Below are 20,675 nucleotides of genomic sequence, written 5' to 3' on the forward strand. Positions count from 1 at the left end.
GCATTAATGTATATACAAAACAAATTGGGCCTGAACAAAGATCCTTGAGGAATCCCTTTTGCTCCTTTAGGCGGGGAAGAAAGCGAAAAACCTCGTACTTCCTGAAAGACCGATTGCTTAAATACGATTGTATTGTTTTCATTACATACGGAGGATATTTGTACTCTATCATCCGGAAAATTAGCCCGTTGTGCTAGATTTGTTTCCCAGATCCAGCTAAACCATCCCAGTATGTTTTCGTAAATGAAAGTTTTCAGTTATAGCACTTACAACCTGCTAATTGAAAGAATTTACTCAAACTCAGACAAAACCAATACTGTTAATTTTTTGTCAGTTTCTTTTCCGTTATAGATCTTTTCAATCTTTTAACCAGTATTTTTTTTTCAAAAACCTTGCTTAAGGTAGGTAATAAACAAACTGGTCGGACCAAAATGTGTGGTGGCCCAAGCAGCATTTACAGATGTGTTTAAGAAAATCACCTTTGCTTCTTTCCATATTTTTAGAAGACAACGTTGGATGAGCATACCATTAAAAATATATAAGTAGAATATACTTTGATTTTCTTTGCGGTATAAGAGATTCTCGTAAAATCGAAATAAGGTGGTATAAACGAGAAATTTGTTCTCTTTCCATGATATTGATTTTAATCCGAGCCTTGTGGTACGTCGTTGTTTGAAAATATGTGTAAAACCTCATAAATGTCGAGAAAAGAGTGTGAACGGCTGTGTTGGCGAAGTTGAAAGGATCGTACCGAGTTGTTGTGAGATTTCGTTATAAATCAGATCATACGTATAGTACACGCATATCAAATACAATACAGCCTACTCACGTATTTACCCTATCTTACCGCGCCAGGAAACGCTTTCTTCATTTTATTCATGAATCTCTGGTTCTAAACATTGTGAAATTAGCATATTTCTTTTCTTTAAACATTTTATGTTGAAGGAATCTGATTAATTGTAAATTGACACATTTTAATTTTGAAAGAATGAAAAAATAATTTTATTTATACAAAAAAACAATAATACAAATAAAATAAATTCTTATACAGCATTTATTACTAAACCTTCTGCTGGAGGTGGTAGCTGGAAGAAATTCGATCAAATAGAATATATTATTACTCAATAAATTATACACAATTTTTTCGAATTGAAAAATCTATGTCACATTCGAACATTGTCAATCGGGTATTAAGTACATGTGGTAAATGTTTACTTATAGTAGTCAAATAAATATAGGTTTTGGTGGTCCAAAATAACCAAATTAATTATTTTTTTGCAAATTACATTTTATTAGTTTTCGTGGTCCGCTTGATAAAATAAATCCTTTTCATTTAATTAAGGCTTTGGTTGAGATAAAAAAGTCAGTGTCACAAGCGGGATTCGAACCCACGACCTTTGGCTAAATACGCCACTGCTCTACCACTTGAGCTACCGTGACTTCAATCTCCCATGCCACAAACTAACCATTTTTGTTAGTCGAACAAGTCCAACGACTCTCCATGGCATGGGCGATTGATGTAGCTTTGTGTAGTAGCTCTTGTGGTAGAGCACCGGCGTATTGAGCCGAAAGTCGTGGGTTCGAATCCAACCTGTGACACAAATTTTTCATTTCGAAAAGTTTAAGTATAATTAAATGAATAATTATATAATTAGGAATAAGTTGATAAAAATAATAAAAAGGTTAGAATATATTATGTACATTGAAAAAGTACAAAAAAAGTATACAAACCAACAGTAAGAATGAATTGAAAATTATTAGCGCTGTGTAGTGATTAGTGACCGTTAATCGATATTTATTTAGAAATCATGAGATGCGGTCTGGTGTGATGTAGGTTTCAGAAAAACATTTTCTTTATCGGCCAACGTTTCGATGTTTATTGAGATCATCTTCAGGGCCTGGGATTTACAAATATTGGTGACATATAACAGTACATTTTGGATGTTAAAAAATGAATTTATACAATGCAAAATATATATATTTTTTTATATATTCAATTGATCGAATATATAAAAAAATATATTTTGCACATCTTATCTCACGATTTCTAAATAAAAATTATTAGCGCTTCCCACTATGAAATAAAAATTAAACTGGTTGGAGAGATTCTGCGATATCCCAGCATACACCTTCCAAAACCAACCAACAATTCTGGTCTGAACAACCAGGGAGATAAGTTTACATCTGTTATAGCACATGCCATCGAGAGTCGAAATGTGTAGTTTGTGGCATGGGCGATCGAAGTCACGGTCGATCAAATGGTAGAGCAACGGCGTGTTAGGCCGAAAGTCGTATGTTCGAATCCCCCGCCTTTGTCACAAATTTTTCATTTAGAAAAAAATTTGTATAAGATAAGTTTTGCGATCTAAAACGTATCGAAACTCTCGTAGTTCCCACGGCCTGAGAGGTTTATGTCAGTTTTACATAGATATTTCTTAAGGTGTTCTAAAGAGATGAACATGAAGGTAGGTCGCTACAGATCGTTTTTGAGTTTATATTTGCTAGTTTGGTCTGTCCGAACTAAAAAAAGTGGAAACGGCAAAATAGCAAAGCGTGTCTTACAAACCAATAAATAGAGAACCGGCTGACCAAAATGTACTGAAACGATCAAATCACGATTTTTTATAATCTAAACCATTATTGCACAATTGCAAAAAAAACTTTCTTTTCCAGTGGTTTCATTCGTAATTTATAATGTTCATTTCTTTGTGGGTTTTAGCTGCGGAAGCCCGTGTCCACTCTCTCGATCCCCGGCGCGATGAAGGGAGGAGGGGCGGCGGGCGGCGGTGGAGGTGGTCTTAATACAGAGGAGGCGGGAATAGCGCTGGTCGGAGTCCACTCAGAATATCCGAGGTACACGGAGGAACGTGCCTTGGGCGGCGGCCTTATCTGTAAAGGACAGTCGCTCGGATCCTCGGGCAACCTGAACGGCTCCAAGCACAAACCGAACGTGGGCTACCGGCTGGGAAGGAGAAAGGCCTTGTTCGAAAAACGGAAAAGGATCAGCGATTATGCACTCGTCATGGGCATGTTTGGTATCATCATAATGGTCATCGAAAACGAGCTATCCAGCGCTGGCGTCTATACAAAGGTAGGCTGCTTGACTAATTACATTTACAAGTAGTTGGGTGTATTAAAAATAACGACGACTATATCAAAATTAAATGTTTAAACAAATAATAATACCCTGTTCTAAAAACTATGCATGATTTTATTTATTTCTACAACTAGGGTGTTTGATATGAATGGACTGTATGGATATTAAAATTGAAATAAAATAAAATAAATGAGCATATACAACGATGATCCCATCTACAGATTATGCAATGAGGAGGAGGAAACAGCCACCCATGTCATCTTCGAATGGGAAGAAAGAGCTCAATGGAGATTTAACCTAACATACAAAAAAACTTACGGAATGAAATTGTAGCATCGACAGTCAATGACCTATTACTTCTAAGGTGAAGGATTGAGTCTATGGTATTGAACTAAGGAACTGGAAAGGTACAATAAGCCAGAAGGCTGCAGTGTCTGGGGAAAACAAGTCCCGCTTCCTAATATCCTTATGACCATACCATATCAAATAAAATTAAAATAAATAAAAACACACCTCCTGTGACGATATTCCGTCTACCTCAATTGATGTAAACGGGGTGCAAAGAGGAAAGTGGTCGGAAAAGACAGGAAAATTCGGGACGGAGACGTTCACCACGCAGATGTCTTAGGAACATCACCAACGACGGTAAAATTCATAAAAATATAAAATAAAATAAACTCGGCGACGAATCACTACTTGCATAAATTGCCAACGAAGAAGACACGACGAATGAAAAATTCTGTCTAAAATAGAACGAGCACGGTGCCGTGGAGGGTTTTCCGAAATCATATCTCTCACAATCCTTACGGCGTAAACAAAGGGTTAAGAAAATTTATGGAAGATAGTTCACAGATGCTGGCGTTTTGAACACCGAAAAACAAAAACTTGACTGTTTTTACATTAAAACCCCGACATTTCGTATGTCCACGATAAAAAGGATTGTTCGCAAATTTTCGCCTGGCTTAATAAACCGTGTATTCAACATGATCTTTTTCGTAAACACTACTTTTTGAGGAGATTGAAATGCATTTATAATTCTTAATGTGTTTTTCTCAAAAGTAAATATTCGACTAAAAGATAGTTTTTAAAAATTATATGGTCGAATACTACGACTTGTTCAAATTGACTAATATTTCCGCACAAATTCAAGGCTCACACATTATGCTAAACCATCAACACAGGTCGTTCGTGCAAAACTAAAGAACTTAGCCCCTTTAATACAGTACCGAACACACACTATCTACCTCTTTTTCTCTCGAACAGACACTCATGCTCCACAAGAAATACAATATAATTAACTACTTCATCAATAACCTATCATAGTTGGGGTTTATTTAACCCTGAAGATGTTACTAACGTTGCGATTAAACATGATTTAAACATAATAAATTTATTAAACATAATAAATAAAACTTTTACACTTCTTTTATAGGCACGACGATCGAATATTTGGAACTGGATTATCTTAATTTATCATTAAAAAATTGTAACAATCAATAGTAGTGCTTCAAACTTTTTGTTATTACCAGTGCGGAAGAATAGCGAGGATGAGTTATGAGTAAAAAATTGTATTATTATTAAAAAGAAGAATATGTAAGTAATGCAACAATTTTAAAACATGATACGGCGGTAGCGATGGTTAGCGCGTTATTCTCGGCTAGTAGACCCTGCTGCCGTGAGTTCAATTCCCACCGTCACCACTGGAAATTCGTCCTTTCTCCCTCCCTGCAAAATATTGTTCATTTATGGTACACACCATGCTAATATCAAAAACATACATAATAAATAAGGTCGAAAAATTTTATTAAATAGCAATAATAGTACTTAAAATAGTAATTAAATAGCAATTTTAGCAGGTAAAATATGTGTATAAAAAATGTGATACTAAATGAGAAATCAAAATGTAGCTAAAAAAATATAAAAATAAATAAATGGATTAAAATAAAAAAGCTAAGTATAAGCAAATAACAGTACATAGCATTAAATATATTACAAGTTGTACATCGGAAAACATCCCAGTTTGAAGTGTTTTTCCCATTCTTGGCATTTCTGTCGTTTAGACCGCATTGGTGACACTTTCCTTGATCACAATGCTAAAGAAAACGGTTGTTTTTCATATCAATACCCGGACCTTGGTTTTGGGCATGATCTTTTTCTCCCATTTTACCAAACGCTCCAATATCGTCGAGCAAAAACATTTATAACTTCCACACACAACCAATATTTTAGAGATTTTTACGTTTTTACGGAGGAGAAATAGGTTTATTTCTTACGTGATTATTCTCAGTTTCCCCCTTTAATTCTTTTTTAAGAACGATTTAAATACAATTTCTTCAGCGTTTTATAAAAAATTTACAGATGACTCAATCATTAATGGTGAAACTGGGTACCCATGTATCCCACGTACAATGAGAAAGGACACAACTTTCTCCGAACAATATATTTTTGTAAGCTGGTTCCCCCTATTCCGGCGGTTCGCGGGGCGTTGGCTGCGGCATGGCTACACATCGTTATGGCTACAAAAAAAAATAAAATAAAATAAAAAATCGAATAAAGTTAGAATTTTTTTCAAAAATGAGTTCTGTTTATATTTACACATCCTATATTGTAAAATCAACTGTTAAAAGTTTTTCATTTATGATTATTTAGAGATCATGAGATGCGGTCTGGGGTGAGGTAGGTTTAGAAAAAAATTTTCTTTATCGTACCACGTTTCGAATATACAAATACATACAAGATATGACTATGAATTTATACAATGATGTACACATTATAGAAATTTTAGTGATATTAACATCCTCAACACGACACACAACAGTGACACTTCTACACAGAAAACAGACACTTTGAGTGTGTGCAGGTACTTTGAGTAAACTTAAAATTTCTATATTGTTTACATCATTGTATAAATTCATAGTCATACCGTACATATATAACACAAGAGCGCATCTCACGATGTATATAATAATATATCTAATAACCATTACATAACGATAACGGTACTAAATATTACACGTTTTTCATTTAAATTAACCTCCATATAGTCCAGTCATTGCATCTTCAGATTATTTTTTAATAATAATAATAACGTTACTGATATAATTTTGTATTGAAAAATCAGGGATTTATTTTTAATAATTTACAAAATCTATGAACATAAACTTGCAGTATTGAAACTTCATAGCAAAACAAGATCAAAACTTTTGTAAAATTGTTATTTGCTTCATTCTATTGCCCACTGTTCAATTAATCCTAAAATAATGAAATATAAAATTATGGTAAAGTTGAATGTGTAGTGAATGAATGAATTTTCATGGAATTAGCAACGGGTTGAACATAATAAGCTATTAAATTCACTAGTTTCGTGGTCCGTTTGACCAATTAATATCTTTCAAGTAAATAAGGTTTTTAGTTGAGATAAAAAAGTCAGTGTCACGAGCGTGATTCGAACCCACGATCTTTGGCTAGATACGCCGCTTCTCTACCATTTGAGCTATCGTGACTTCGATCCACTCGGACACTAAATTCCCATCTCAACCCCACCTTTTGAATTTTCCCTCCTTTTTGCCATTTTTCATCCGGAATTAATTGAAAGATATTAATTGGTCAAGCGGACCACGAAACTAGTGCATTTAATAAGTTTAAATGAAGTATACCTTCACTAAAGCTCTCCGTGGCCATTTCATTTGTCGCCGAGAATCAAATAGATTACACCACATTTGAAAAATGGCAAAAAGGACAGAAAATTCAAAAGGTGGGGTTGAGATGGGAAGTTAATTAATTGAAAGATAATAATTTATATTTGCATTATTGATTGATTAAGTCATTGATTTACGTAGGTTCATTTATTTGACGTCGTTTGTATTGACTTTATAACTTCTCGAGGATTACCCTCGTGTTATGGCTGTCCGGGGTAGGCCTCACTCTTACCCTTTCATCCACGGTAGTTATGCTCCGGGGGTGTCGTCAGCTAGGACATTTCAGCATGCAATTTTTAAATCTAAACTCACTCACACTCACTCTTACATAAGTAAAACCTTTCTTTTGAACATATAATGTATATTTACAATATTGATTGATTAAGTCATTGATTTACATAGGCTCATGTATTACATATGTACAGAATTGACTTTATAACTTCTCGAGAATTACCCTCATCCTATGGCTGTCCGGGGTAGGCCTCACTCTTACCCTTTCATCCACGGTAGTTATGCTCCAGGGGGTGTCGACAGCTAGGGCATTTCAGCATGCAATTTTTAAATCTAAACTCACTCACACTCACTTTTACTTAAGTAAAACCATTGTTATTTACATAACATTCGCTCAAGTATGGTGGTGCATAAGCTAATATTTCAACAACAACAATGAACATCAATTAGTAAAAAATGAGGGCATAAAGTTTGGTTCAAATAAAATTATTCTCATCAAAATATCTGTCCCACAATACAATAATAATATTAACTAGTCGAAAAGTTTTATCTCACATCATTTACATTTATGTCATATAAGTTTTCTTTTGCTATATTTGATAACCTCTGTTATCCGAGGGTAGTACTGGAAATACTTAGTAATGAAAAAGTCATCCATTCAAACTTGGTAAATTTAATCTTTGCGATAATATCGGGGAACTGCTCGGTTCGAACAAATCAACTTTAGTGTTAGAATTATTCCCATCGGGCCTATCATTTCCTCTCCGATTATTCTTGATACAGTCCGAAAAACAAAATGTAATGTCTTTTGGGACTGAGAATAACCAAACTCGGTAGAAGCTAATTAGTTTAGTCCAAAATTATCCAGTAAAAAATAAAAACAAAACAACAAGAAAGTTTGACGTGTCGTTGATATTGAGTTTTATTATTTGAAAATAACTATACTTCAATAAATAAAAACAGTAGTTATTATTTTTTTATTGAGACATTTATTCGAACTTTTAAAAGTATTATATGACGTGATTCATAGTTAACTTATTTCTTGACTTAAGTTGAGCGCGTTTGTACAGTAATAAGGAAAGCTTCTGTCAAGAACAATACGAGCAGTCGGTGAAATGTTACTACGTCTAAAACAAGATTAATTTTACATTAGTAAATTAGAGAAGAGCAAGAAAGGAGATGTAGCGGTTGGGACGAACTACCTAGTTAGAGGCAACCTGCGACAAAGAGACCATCATATCGATTTAGCCACAATGGCTTCAACCAGGCATAATTGTCACCTACCGCAATCTACTTCTTCCGTTCCTATATTTTCGGCCTTAAATTAGTGCTTTGATTCTGATAGAAGAAGTAGTATAAAATGAAGATAATACATTCCTGAAATTTATAGAATCTACTGTCTTATATTAGTGTTGTTACTGCACAAAAATGATAAGAAGATGATTTTTTTGCGAGTACATGTTGTGTGCATGTCTATTAATACGTCGATAGACCTCAATCGTTATGATGTTTTTATGAAAACAGATAATATAACAAAAAGTAATAAAGTTGTTTATTCGCGGGATAATATCAAGGTAAAGAAAGAAGTAATACTTTATTCAAACAAATAAAGAAGGAAATCTTTTCTGAGGCTTTTTCTTTCTTTGGAATGATTTCCAATTACCACGATTCTCAGAAGTACATAAAACACTGCTTGATGTATTTATTCTTGTAAGAACAACGCTATACTAACCATATAAATAGATGCTGAAAATAATTTGATCACCGATGGTTATAAAAAATTAAATTTTTCGTACAATTGAAACAAAATTAGAGTGTGAAGAGTTGATACTGTTTTAACCGACACTTTCCTTAGTAATAATAATTAAACAATGAATAATTAAAGCCAGGACAGGTTTTAAAGATCAAAAGGGGGCGTCGGTGGGCGTAATGGTTTAGGCGTTGATAAAGCGCTCATCACTGTAAGGTAAAAGTACCGGGTTCGAATCCAGCGGCCCTGCATTTGAACCCGACATACTTACAAATGAGCTTTTTCTCAAAAACACCGACACCCCGGGGTTGATATGACCTCTGATGTTGTGAACCCTCGTAAAAGAAAAAAAAAAAGCTTGATTTCAGTAATTTACACTCGAAGGAATCACTTTTGAACACTTTTCACTTGAAAATAAACAATTAGAGAAACCAGATGGTTTTCAACAGAAAACCACAATATTTTATTTGATATTTGAAATAATTAATTCACTACTTTCGTGGTCCGCTTGACCAATTAATACATGACAATTAATTAAGGTTTTTAGTTGAGATGAAAAAAAGCTAATGGCACGAGAGGGATTCACCCCACGACCTTCGGCTAGAGCTCTACCACCTGAGCTATCGTGACCTCGATCCACTCGGACATCAACTCCCCATCTCAAAACTCATAAGGTGGGGTTGAGATGGGGAGTTGATGTCCGAGTGGATCGAGATCACGATAGCTCTGGTGGTAGAGCAGCGGCGTATCTAGCCGAAGGTCGTGGGTTCGAATCCCTCTCGTGCCATTAGCTTTTTTTCATCTCAACTAAAAACCTTAATTGATTTGAAATAATATTTTACCTTTATTTTACTTATTATATTTAAACAATGATATCCATGTTGAATTTGATTTTGTAAAGTTTTTTTTCAATAAAATTGTTTATAACTGTTCATTTTATATTGCGGATTTACTGCGTTGTGTTAAATGTGTACAGTTTATTACGTATTAAGACTTTTTTCCTCTTTTTTTTGCCTTGTTCATTATGCAGATTTCATTAAAGACCGCTGTCAATCGTTTTAATAATTGCATTTTCGATTCCGGTCCCATCCAATGGCATGAAATGCAAATTAGTTGGTTTAGGTCTGACTTAAACCTTCGCCCACTGATAAGAAGTTCAATCGTTTTACTACCAATCGAAAATAATTTTGCCTTTTTTTGTTTGCTGCTGGATTGGTCGCTTTTTAACAGTGTTACGATTCTTTCAGATTAATTTTAAACATTATTTAATAACTTTTGGCATTTTAATATTTTCGTTTAGATTCATTGTTTGTCTCTTTAGTTTTAGGTCAATTAGACAACGGTAAGATGCTAGGACGTTCTTGGGTTTGTAAAAAGTGTTGACAGAAGGCAAAGAATACACCCTTTTCTGTTGAGTGACGTGCTTCATGTCTTGAATTCACAATGGGATGAGGATCTGGTTTCACGATTGAGCTTGGACAAACTGTAAATATATTAAATTTCCCAAGTCGAGTCTAACAAACTTTAACGATTTTTTATTAATGCAAAATTAACTTATGAATAATAAATACCTGGAGTTATTAAAAAAACAACAACTTGCGGTTCATTTAAAACTTATACAGTATGGTACATTTTTAAAGGTAATTTTGTTCAATTACCATGCTGAATTTTAACAAGGTGATCAAGTATTTTTTTAAATATTACCGAGAAAGCTCAAACGAAAATGGAAATTATAATAAAAATTCTGACCAAAATGGAAAAAAATTCTCACCCCAACACCTTCATACGTTTATTCACTGACAAAAAACAAGCCTTTTAAGTAATGAAAATTGCACCCCCGGAAATCTGGGGGTCATTGTATTCTGATTTGAAGGGACATGTGATGAAAGGCAGTTAAATGAACACCAATAACGAGGAGAGACGGGTTGTCCGACGAGGCTTGCCAGTGGACTTCGTTCAACAGTGCGTCGGTTGTCATCTTTTATGCTTTATACACCCAGTAAATTCATTCAACTGTCAGTTCTATCAAAAGACAAAAAACCTGAAAATTTACAAACAGAACATTTTTGCCTTCATAACCCTTTATCTTTCAGATTCATTGCTATATTAAAACTAATAAAGTTATATTTTTATTCGTGTTAAATTATCTATTAACAATTTTTTCAAATTTTTAATATTCTTTAGAAAAATATTTTTTTACTTCGATAAACCTAGACGTTGACAAAGGTTGTAAACATTAATGAATTTTATCAACCTTATCATTGTTTGCAATTAACGAAAATTTTTATCGATTATTGAGTCTCTTGTTGTGTTTCTTTAACAAAAGCTCTTTCTAACGAGTTCTTGCTTTTAATCCGATCATTTATCTGGCTTCTCATACAACCTTGTCGGCCTGTGGTTACTTTCTACAAAAATTAAACTCACTTAAAATAATTAAATTAAACTCAAATAATTAATAAGTCTCCGCTGTAGAAACTAGTTTTTACTAATAGTAAAAAAAAAGTTTTTTTTAATTCATACCAAACTGACGTTTAGTTTATTTAAAACAACCCGAAACGCTTACGATTTTTGTAGATAAATAAATAAATCAAAATTTTAAGCATTTGATTAAAATCCATACAAATTCGGTAAATTTATTGCTAAAAATACAAATAGAAATGCTGAATGGTGGAAGGCGCGCGGTGTTCAATCCTTTTTAAAAAGATAGTTCCTACTCACAGTAAGTTGTTTTGCAACGATCCGGATTTCGAGGTTTTAGCTCATCATCAGGTTGTAGAACTCCTTCAACCTGATGATGAGCTAAAAGCTCAAAATCCGGATCGTTGCAAAACAACTTACTGTGAGTAGGTACTATCTTTCTAAAAAGGATTAAAAATACAAATTACTCAGAGCAATAATTAACTGCATGCTAGCAGTATGCAAAAGATGAATAATTTAGAAATTTTTAATAAAATTTAATAAATTTAGTCGACCATACTTATACAATTTAACAGTACAAAGGTATATTGTAGAAATAAGAATTATCATTAAATTACCTAATATTAATCATTTTGAACAATATAACAGAAATCTCTTTGATCTCAAAATGGGGTTTGTCATGCAAAGAAAATTCAACTTACCCTTGCTGTTGTTATTTTCATTTTTTGATGTCTCTGATGATGAATATGAGATTTTAATTTAATTTGTTAAAGAAAGCAAATAATTTAGCAGAGAAGGACCTGAGTTGTTACAAATTCATTGTGTTTACTTAGCAATTTCATCTCTTAATTTGTACTGTTTAATTAATTTTTATTGTCTCAAATTAGACGATGTTAAAGACCTATTTAGATTATTTTATTTCTTTTGTCTCAGTAAATTTTTTTTCACTTTTATTTCCTAAAACCAAAATGAAAAATATAAATAAAGTATGTTCGTATTTGTCAAACCAGGTTCCATCTTAAGTTATTTTTCACAAAGCTTGTCATTACTTTATTGTATATTGCTCCAAAGTATATTAATGAAATTATGATAATATTATCTATATGGAGCATGCGAAAGGGGTGGGGTATTGAGTTCAGAAATTTTCATATTCTTAACAAAACAGTCGGAAGAGAAAACTGAATTAAATTTTTCTGCCAAATACACAAGAACATTGTGTCAGTCATTATTAAAACAACGAAAGATATCTCAAAAAGTGATGTTAAGAGATTTCAACGTCCATCTAAAGACACGTGGTCATTTTGTTTCTCTTGTGTTAGAATATCTGTCGAACAACCAGTGAAATCCATACAATGAAGAATCTTTAAGATTCACCTGTTTCCCCTTCCTCCCAGAGAGTTGGCCGTAAAGCAAACGACTTTCAGTCTAGGTCAAGTTTCGACATTCCATACAGTGCTTCGTAGTAGTTCTGGAAAATATAGTGCTCCACTTTCCACAGCGTGGGAGGCTGGGATAGGTCATATTTTTTAAATAACGGACGTCGATGTGAGAGCAAAGGAATAATAGCGCTGCAAACCACGAAAGCAGCGATTTTGTCTTGTCTCAAGTAGTAAAAGGATCATTTGAACAAAGACAAGTGGGGTTTTGAGAATGGAGATAAATCTTATGTCCCTACACATAACATACAATGTTAAACATCAAATAGTTTAAAAGTAAAAAATTAACCAAGTGTGATTATTTGATTTACTTTCATAAATATGAATTTACTTTTTATTATAGTATGAATTAACGTAACGTATATAAAAAATATATAATTGAAAACCCAAATTAATCAGATTTAGCGCGAGGTAATGTGTATCACTTGATATTCGTGCCCCAAATTGAAAATATGCATAATAACAGCTTTTAATTATCCATTTCTAACGAGAAATGTAGCAATCAGACTGCTAAATGGTGCAAATGGGACAGAAATGGCACTACACTATAAAAAAGCTTATACGTTCAGATCGTTTCCAGTTAGTGAATTTAATTTTCGATTTAATTATTCAGAAATCGTGAGATGCGGTCTGGTGTGATGTAGATTTCAGAAAAACATTTTCTTTATCGTGCCAACGTTTCGATCATTATTGAGATCATCTTCAGGGCCTGGGATTTACAAACATTGTTTAAATTTAACAAATACATGTAGGATGTAGAAAAAAGTGAATTTATACAAAGCAAAAAATTATGTTTTTTATATTCAACCAAAGTATTTCTACTCACTGAAAGAGTTTGTTTTCTGCGTAAGTGTGCCATTCTTGCGTGTCGTGTTGAGAGTGCCAGTGAGATGTTGCTGTTTTATATTTATATACGTTGGGTTTTAAAGGGGTGTGGGAGGAAGTTGGTATAGAAAGACATTTTTCTTTTCACCTCAAAGACGCCGACTCCTTACACAAAAATGTCTTTGAGTAAGTAGAAATACTTTGAATATAAAAAAATAATTTTTGCATTGTATAAATTCAATTTTTCCACATCCTACATGTATTTGTTAAATTTAAACAATGTTTGTAAATTCCAGGCCCTGAAGATGATCTCAATAAAGATCGAAACGTTGGCACGATAAAGAAAATGTTTTTCTGAAACCTACATCACACCAGAACGCATCTCACGATTTCTGAATAATTATCGACTAACGATCACTAATCACCACACATTTGGGTTTAATGTTAATTCAAACATATCAAAGAAAAAAAAATTAATTTATTAAATATTGTGAGTTGTCAATAAATTATTTATCAAGGATTTAAACGTAATATGGCTAAAAGCATTTGAGCTCTGAACAAACGGTTAATTAAACCAAGTCGTTACACATGTTTATATGTAACAAATGTTTGTATAATGTAATTGCATGGTATAATAAAATTTTCTTCCTTTCCTTCTTCTATATGGGAAAACCAACATACTTGTCAGAGGGTCCTTATTTCCTCTATATCTTAATGGACTACTGTTAAATCCTTCTATCGAAACTTCATTATTTATCTTGTTGTGAGTTTTATCTGGGTTTTTTTGTTAAATAATTAACTTCTGATACCGGAACCGTGAACTACAAGATACGGATTTCTTATTATATATTAATTGGTTTGTTTTATAGTAACAATGATTTTTGATCTAAAAATATTAGATTAACAAAAAGAATAATCTATAATTTGGTATTTACCGATCATTTTGATTTGTCTATACTCACTGAGTTTTTCTGTTAAACGAGTTTGCGCTTTTCTTCGGTGAGGAAGACCAAAATGATCAGTAAAGACCCAGTTTTACGGTTTTGGTTGTTTCTTGCTGTTAATCTAATATTTTATATTAAAAAAACATTGTTACTATATAATAAACCAATCGAAGTAAAATGAGAAATCTGTATCCCGTATTCTACGGTTCCGGTACAGGAAGTAAGTAAAGTAGCGGAAACGTTTTGCGCGGTTTAGAAGTAACAAATACAACGGAGAGAATTTTTTACCACTCAAATCGTTTTTTAAATGTATTTAGAAGTTTTATATATAACGCGCAATTTCCTGCCGGGAATATCTTGTTTCCATGCCGGTCTAATTTTTTTAAAAAAATATCCGCTTTGATGTCCATAAGTATCGACCGAAAATACAATGGCAATATGTAGATCAGAAAAAATCATTTTTCTGGAATTTTTTCATCAATTATATAGCCGTTATATACCTATTTATCAGTTTATGAAACAAAAATCATTAAATCAATAAACATTTTTGTGTGGTGATTAGTGACCGTTAGTCGATGATTATTCGAAAATCGTGAGATGCGGTCTGGTGTGATGTAGGTTTCAGTAAAACATTTTCTTTTTCGTGCCAACGTTTCGATCTTTATTGAGATCATCTTCAGTACCTGGGATTTACAAGCATTGTTTAAATTTACCAAATACATGTAGAATGTGGAAAAAGTGAATTTATACAATGCAAAATATATTTTTTATATTCAATCAAAGTATTTCTACTCACTCAAAGTGTTTGTCTTCTACGTAAGTGTGCCATTCTTGCGTGTCGTGTTGAGAGTGCCAGTGAGATATTGCTGTTTTATGTTTATATACGTCGGATTTTGAAGGAGTGGGGAAGGAAGTCGATACAGAAAGACAATTTTGTATAAAGAGTCGGCTTCTTTGAGGTTAAAAGAGCCGACGAAGGGAAAACACGTAGAAATACTTTGATTGAATATAAAAAAAAAATATTTTTTGCATTGTATAAATTCGCTTTTGTCACATCCTACATGTATTAGTTAAATTTAAACAATTTTTTGTTAATCCCACGCCCTGAAGATGATCTCAATAAAGATCGAAACGTTGGCACGATAAAGAAAATGTTTTTCTGAAACCAATATCATACCAGACCGCATCTCACAATTTCCGAATAATCATTAAACATTTTGTATATTTTAAAAGATGTATGATTATGTTGCCGAAATGATGCAAATTTGCATTGATAAGGAAACTTATTAACTTGTAGAAAATATTTCATTGTAATATTTCCTTAAAACGTTTTTATTTGTAGTCAACTTTTGATAGAAAACTTTATAGAAAATCTATCCGCACATAATTCCTAAAACAGACTGTTTAACAAAACCCCTCCCACTCTCCAGTGATGGGTTGAATTTGAATTTTACCAGAAAAGAAGCCCTGAGAAAACTACCTTGGAAAATCCTTTGACCCAGTTTCTGTGAGATCAGAGAAATCCACCTTTCCACCAGACCCGTCGGTCTAAATCCTTATTTTGGGATACAGCTATTGAAAATCTGTTGTCACATTCTTTCTACTATCTTCTGACGCTCGGCTTCTGTTGGAATTCTCTTCAAATAAACACAACAAGTCGAATTAGAAGTAATATAAACTTAAAATCGTTTTTATAAAACGCTTTATATGAAAATAGAGAATATTTAAAATTAAGCTCCTGGAATTGCACTAAAATCAGGATTAGGAAATAATGACAAAATTATTTTAATAATTTCCTCTGCAATTATCTTTGAACTTTTCAGCCAATTTTATCATATTTATTAATTTTATACCTGGTTTCTAAATAAGTTAAATGATTTTGGCATATCCATAAAAAATGTAGGTTAAAGTTTGTATTCAAGAAACATGAAGCAATGGCAATTAAAACGTTATTTTTCCCACATTTTCCCGTATTATTGAGAAGTATCACCTTGACTTATTTCCACAAAAGATGCACAAGGAAATTCACCCAATTAAGATAAGAACGGTTTCAAAATTAAACGGAAAAGGTTTCTTTGACTAGTATTGAAACCACTAGTTAATTGGTAATTTCCTATTAGCTGAAACTGTCTTGAATCGAGAATGTCAACACTAATGCCTCCTCGTACTGTGAAGAGCTTTCGAATACCTACGGCAATCGGCAAGTATAGGGAGACGGAAATACTTGATTTTAATCTTACTTCACTTCAAATGTCAACGCCTCTAATCAGCCCTTTAGAACTTAATAACTAATACGTTTCGGAAGAGGATTTTGAGGTCTCCCTTCAAAAATCCAACGAAAGGGTAGGCGGGGGAAAATTATTTTCAGCCCTATAGAAGATTTGAAATCCTGTTCTGATAAATAGATCAGGTGAAAGTTCAATTTCCGAGTTTTATATTGGTAAAATATAGCTCCAGTTGACCCTAAATCGTTTGGATTTCGCTGTAAGTCCTATATAAGGGTCAGATTATCTTCCCCTCTAAATAAACGCCATCTACCAGTTTAATTTTAATAAATTACGATTAGATTAACTGAGCCAACAAACTGGGAGAGAATTTTTTCTGTTGCGATGTTTTCAGAATTTTTCTAAACTAATTATAAAAGTTAATCCGTGCCAAAAGCTAAAATCTCAACGTCATGACCAAATTATGATCGTCATTACTCATATCTGAAACATAAAGTCAGCGAAAATGTTTGAGAGCTGTTCACACATTTTTGTTTTCGCTTTTTTTCCCCCTTCAAGGCTACTTTAATGCGCAATTCGTATACAAGAAACAATGCTCCGGTTTTACAGCTTTTGTTGTTCTAGAATTTGAGCATTTACTTCTTCGAAGTTGGAACGAAAGAAGTAGTGTTCTGACTTCAGGATTCAGTAAATTCTTATTCATAATTAATTATTCTTATACAAAGTCCGACTGAATAAATGAAAGAAACATATTTTGAAAAAATTAAACACAGTATAATTTAGTTTGCGCAAACGTTGGGTTTATTAGATGATAATCTTTATTATAACTGTACCTACGAGTGTTTTATAGAATAATTTGATTTAAAGCCTAGTCAAATATGTGCAAAGACCAGAAAAATAAGATAAAACACGCAGGGGGCCGGCGATGACCTCAGCTGTTTCTCAGCCCTTAAACCGCAACCATTACGTACACACTGAAAGAGTAAAGCTGAGCACTCGTATTTTGTTGTTTATTGCAAGCTATATGGATATTTATGACAATTACAATTGAAAAATGACAAAAAGAAAGAAAATTCGAACGGTTGTAAGTTGAGATTGAAGATTGGTGTCCTAGAAGATCGAAGTCACGATAGCTCACTCAAGTGTTAGAGAAGCGGCGTATTTAGCCGAAGGTCGTGGGTTCGAATCCCACTCGTGACACTGTCTTTTTTATCTTAATCAAGGCCTTACATAGAAAGAATAATTAATTGAAAGAAGTAACTTGGTCAATTGACCATTAAAATGTAATTGGGTTAATTACCCATTAATTAATTAATTAGTATTAATTAGTTCCCTTTAATAAAAAATTATTTAATTATGAACGTTTGACAGAAAATTCACCAAAACAACGGAATATCATTTAGTGATAGATTTAAAAATTTATTGCCTAGTTTTCTATTATTTTTTAAATAAAATATTAATTACCATCTGTATGGTAATATATACACATTTTGTAAATTTATGGAATATCATACATATTTACCATCTTGAGGGAAGTTAATAACTATTGTTGTTTTCCCTACTGTGCGCAAGGGCTAGTCCTTGGCGAGGTTATCCCGGGGCCGTTTACGCTTTAGTCGTCTGACGGGATTATTTATTTACTAAGGTTATTTTGAGACCGTTGTAGAGGGTGGTATTTGAGACATAGTAGGGTGCGTTGACTTTAGATTGAAAGTACTGAATACGTTGAATACAGGTAGACTTAGCGGTGCTCCCAAGTTGTAGATCATAGGGATAGGAGAGGCGGCCACAAGGCCTACTGCATCTCGACCTGAATAGATTATGCTCCCCTGTTATTTATAACTCACTGGCTTCAGGTTATTAATCAGCCTCCACAGCTTTGCCAGCGGTTCCTTAGTGTAGGATCTTGCTTGGTTTTTCTTGTACTAGTTGCAAGATCATGCACTTACCTACATAGACCTTCGCAGAAACATAGAATGTTTGACCTGCGGTCTCCTCTTCTTCCTGACAGTATCTGCACAGTGTTCCTTCTGTTTATACTCCTATCCGGTACAGGTGCCTTCTTAAGTGGCATTTATGTAGAACCACGGCGACAGCGGGTGGTATAGTGTGGTTCGAGACTCGAGACCCCGAAACGGCTCACCTCGTGTTCTCATCCACGGCCCTTTTTCTCAATCCGAGCTCCTTCATTCTATCCTGTGAACACTCCTAACCCTTGGTTACAAAAGGGGTATCCGGGCACAAAATAAAGGTGCAGCCCAAAGGGCGTGGCAACCCTCTAAAGCACAAGCTGTACTCGTGTCGGCCTAAGGGTCGGCATGGGCAGCGGGTGCCTTAGCAGAGTCAAACGAGGGCCAGTGCACTAGATCCTGCCTGCAAAGGCGGGGGAGGGTGTATCGGTACCACGGGGTGACTAAAAAGTTTCCAAAATCAGTCCTAGTCACACTGGGAATGGTTTCGTGGTGGTGCGTGGTGACGCCCCTGGCGGGAACTTAGTCAGAGGCTGTCTTCTATTTGTGACCTTCGTTAAGCTTGCGTATGGCCAACGTAAAACCCCCGGCCTCACGGGAGACGTTGCAACCGGACGACAGCAAGTAAGCGTTGAGGACGTAATGATCATGCTATAGTCTCTCGAATGCGTAAGTATGCGAATGGAAGCGGGTAGTAAGTCGGTGTCTTAGACTCGAGTATGCTTTGCATTGTTGTGCGTATGACCGGCGTGGTACCCTTGGGGAAGCGAAGGATCGGACCACCTAGGCTGAGCCTATGGCCGTCGAATGCGCGTAGCAGGTGTAGGCTGAGCTTGATAAGAGACTTTACCGTAGGCGGTGCTTATCTAGAGGGTGGTTAGCAATTCCACTTTAAACTAACCCGCTGCCGGGGCGTTCCCGGAAGTTTCTACGCTGGGGGAGCCTCTATACTCAGAGAGATAGAGTGGCCTTCTCTATCTAGGGAGTACGCGGGGAAGGGGCGCGATGTATTTTGGCCTGTTAGCCCCTTGCGTGTGGCATACGACCCGATGCACAATGCGGGCCCGACCATTCGGAGTGGACAAGCGGAGAGCGTGGTTGTACTGGCCCTTAGGGGCTGGGAAACCTCTACACTAATGCTGCGGCGGTAACACCATTCCGTCGTATGCAGAAGTGCGTCAGCTCTCATCTTGAGAATCAAAACGCCCGATAAGACCGAATAGGCCAGGTGCGCGGCGTTAAAGATCCTCTTGTCTTGGTGACGATGGGTACTCGGAATACAATGCCCTGTCAGGAGTTCAACAAGAATCCTGGTTCGGTTGCGGTTGCCTTCCAGTAATCTTTTGTAAGTTTTGCGAATGGTTTTTCTATGAACCTCTACGCGTGCCTCATACCTGTGGTATTATTCCACAAGGTTTTGAAATCATTAAGGAACCATTCTAAGACGTATCCTCTTTTGCGGCAGGCTGCTAAGCCACAGTAGTGTAGAGGATCCAGATAGTCAATGTTGGGCCACTTTTTGGTCAACATGTTTCGTCGCCTTTATGCCCCAAAAATCCAGGGACTCATTCCAGGGTCAGGTCAGTAGTGTCAATGACTACCGTCAGGGCCTCCAACTAGCTCATATATCTAAATCGGTTTCATTAATGTTTTGTTGATTGTCAATGTTTTTTGTCGACATGTCAGATGTCCGTCCAAGTAGTTTGTGTAGCAGTCGTTTGTTGCGCGTATAGAAGCGTTTGTTCAGTTCTTGTCTTTTTATTTGTGTCAGTTCCAGGTTAAGCATGTGTCAAGAACCCAAGGTAGTGTACACAGTCGGTTTCAGGAATTAGTAATGCTGTTGAGGAAAATTATCTGAGGGGGTTTTGCTTCTGCGGGTAAATGTAACATGAGTGCATTTGTTTCCATTAATTTTTATCCTTCAAAGTTAGCTCCAATCGGCTATTAAGCGTTGGGCTATAATAGGAATGTACCGAGAGATGTCAAGTACAGATTGTCAGAAAAGCGACAATAATAAAGTGCGGAAAGCTCAAAAACCAAGCATTGGACCGTGAAATGGAAACACATTCTCCTCGCTCCCA

General features: G+C 34.9%; 1 protein-coding gene across 6 annotated transcripts in view; it reads left to right on the forward strand.

The window, feature by feature from the left end:
- The window catches only part of LOC106663893 (small conductance calcium-activated potassium channel protein), a 444,847-nt gene that overhangs the window by 300,795 nt on the left and 123,377 nt on the right, over window positions 1-20,675 (forward strand). For all 6 annotated transcript variants that reach the window (XM_014389122.2, XM_014389120.2, XM_024229796.1 and 3 more), the window contains one exon: window positions 2,720-3,091. In XM_014389122.2, the coding sequence (XP_014244608.1) occupies window positions 2,720-3,091 (372 nt within the window). The remainder of the gene's footprint in view (window positions 1-2,719; window positions 3,092-20,675) is intronic.

This window comes from Cimex lectularius, unplaced genomic scaffold, assembly GCF_000648675.2.
Source record: "Cimex lectularius strain Harlan isolate CLEC.00 unplaced genomic scaffold, Clec_2.1 scaffold41, whole genome shotgun sequence".
Classification (NCBI taxonomy): Eukaryota; Metazoa; Arthropoda; class Insecta; order Hemiptera; family Cimicidae; genus Cimex; species Cimex lectularius.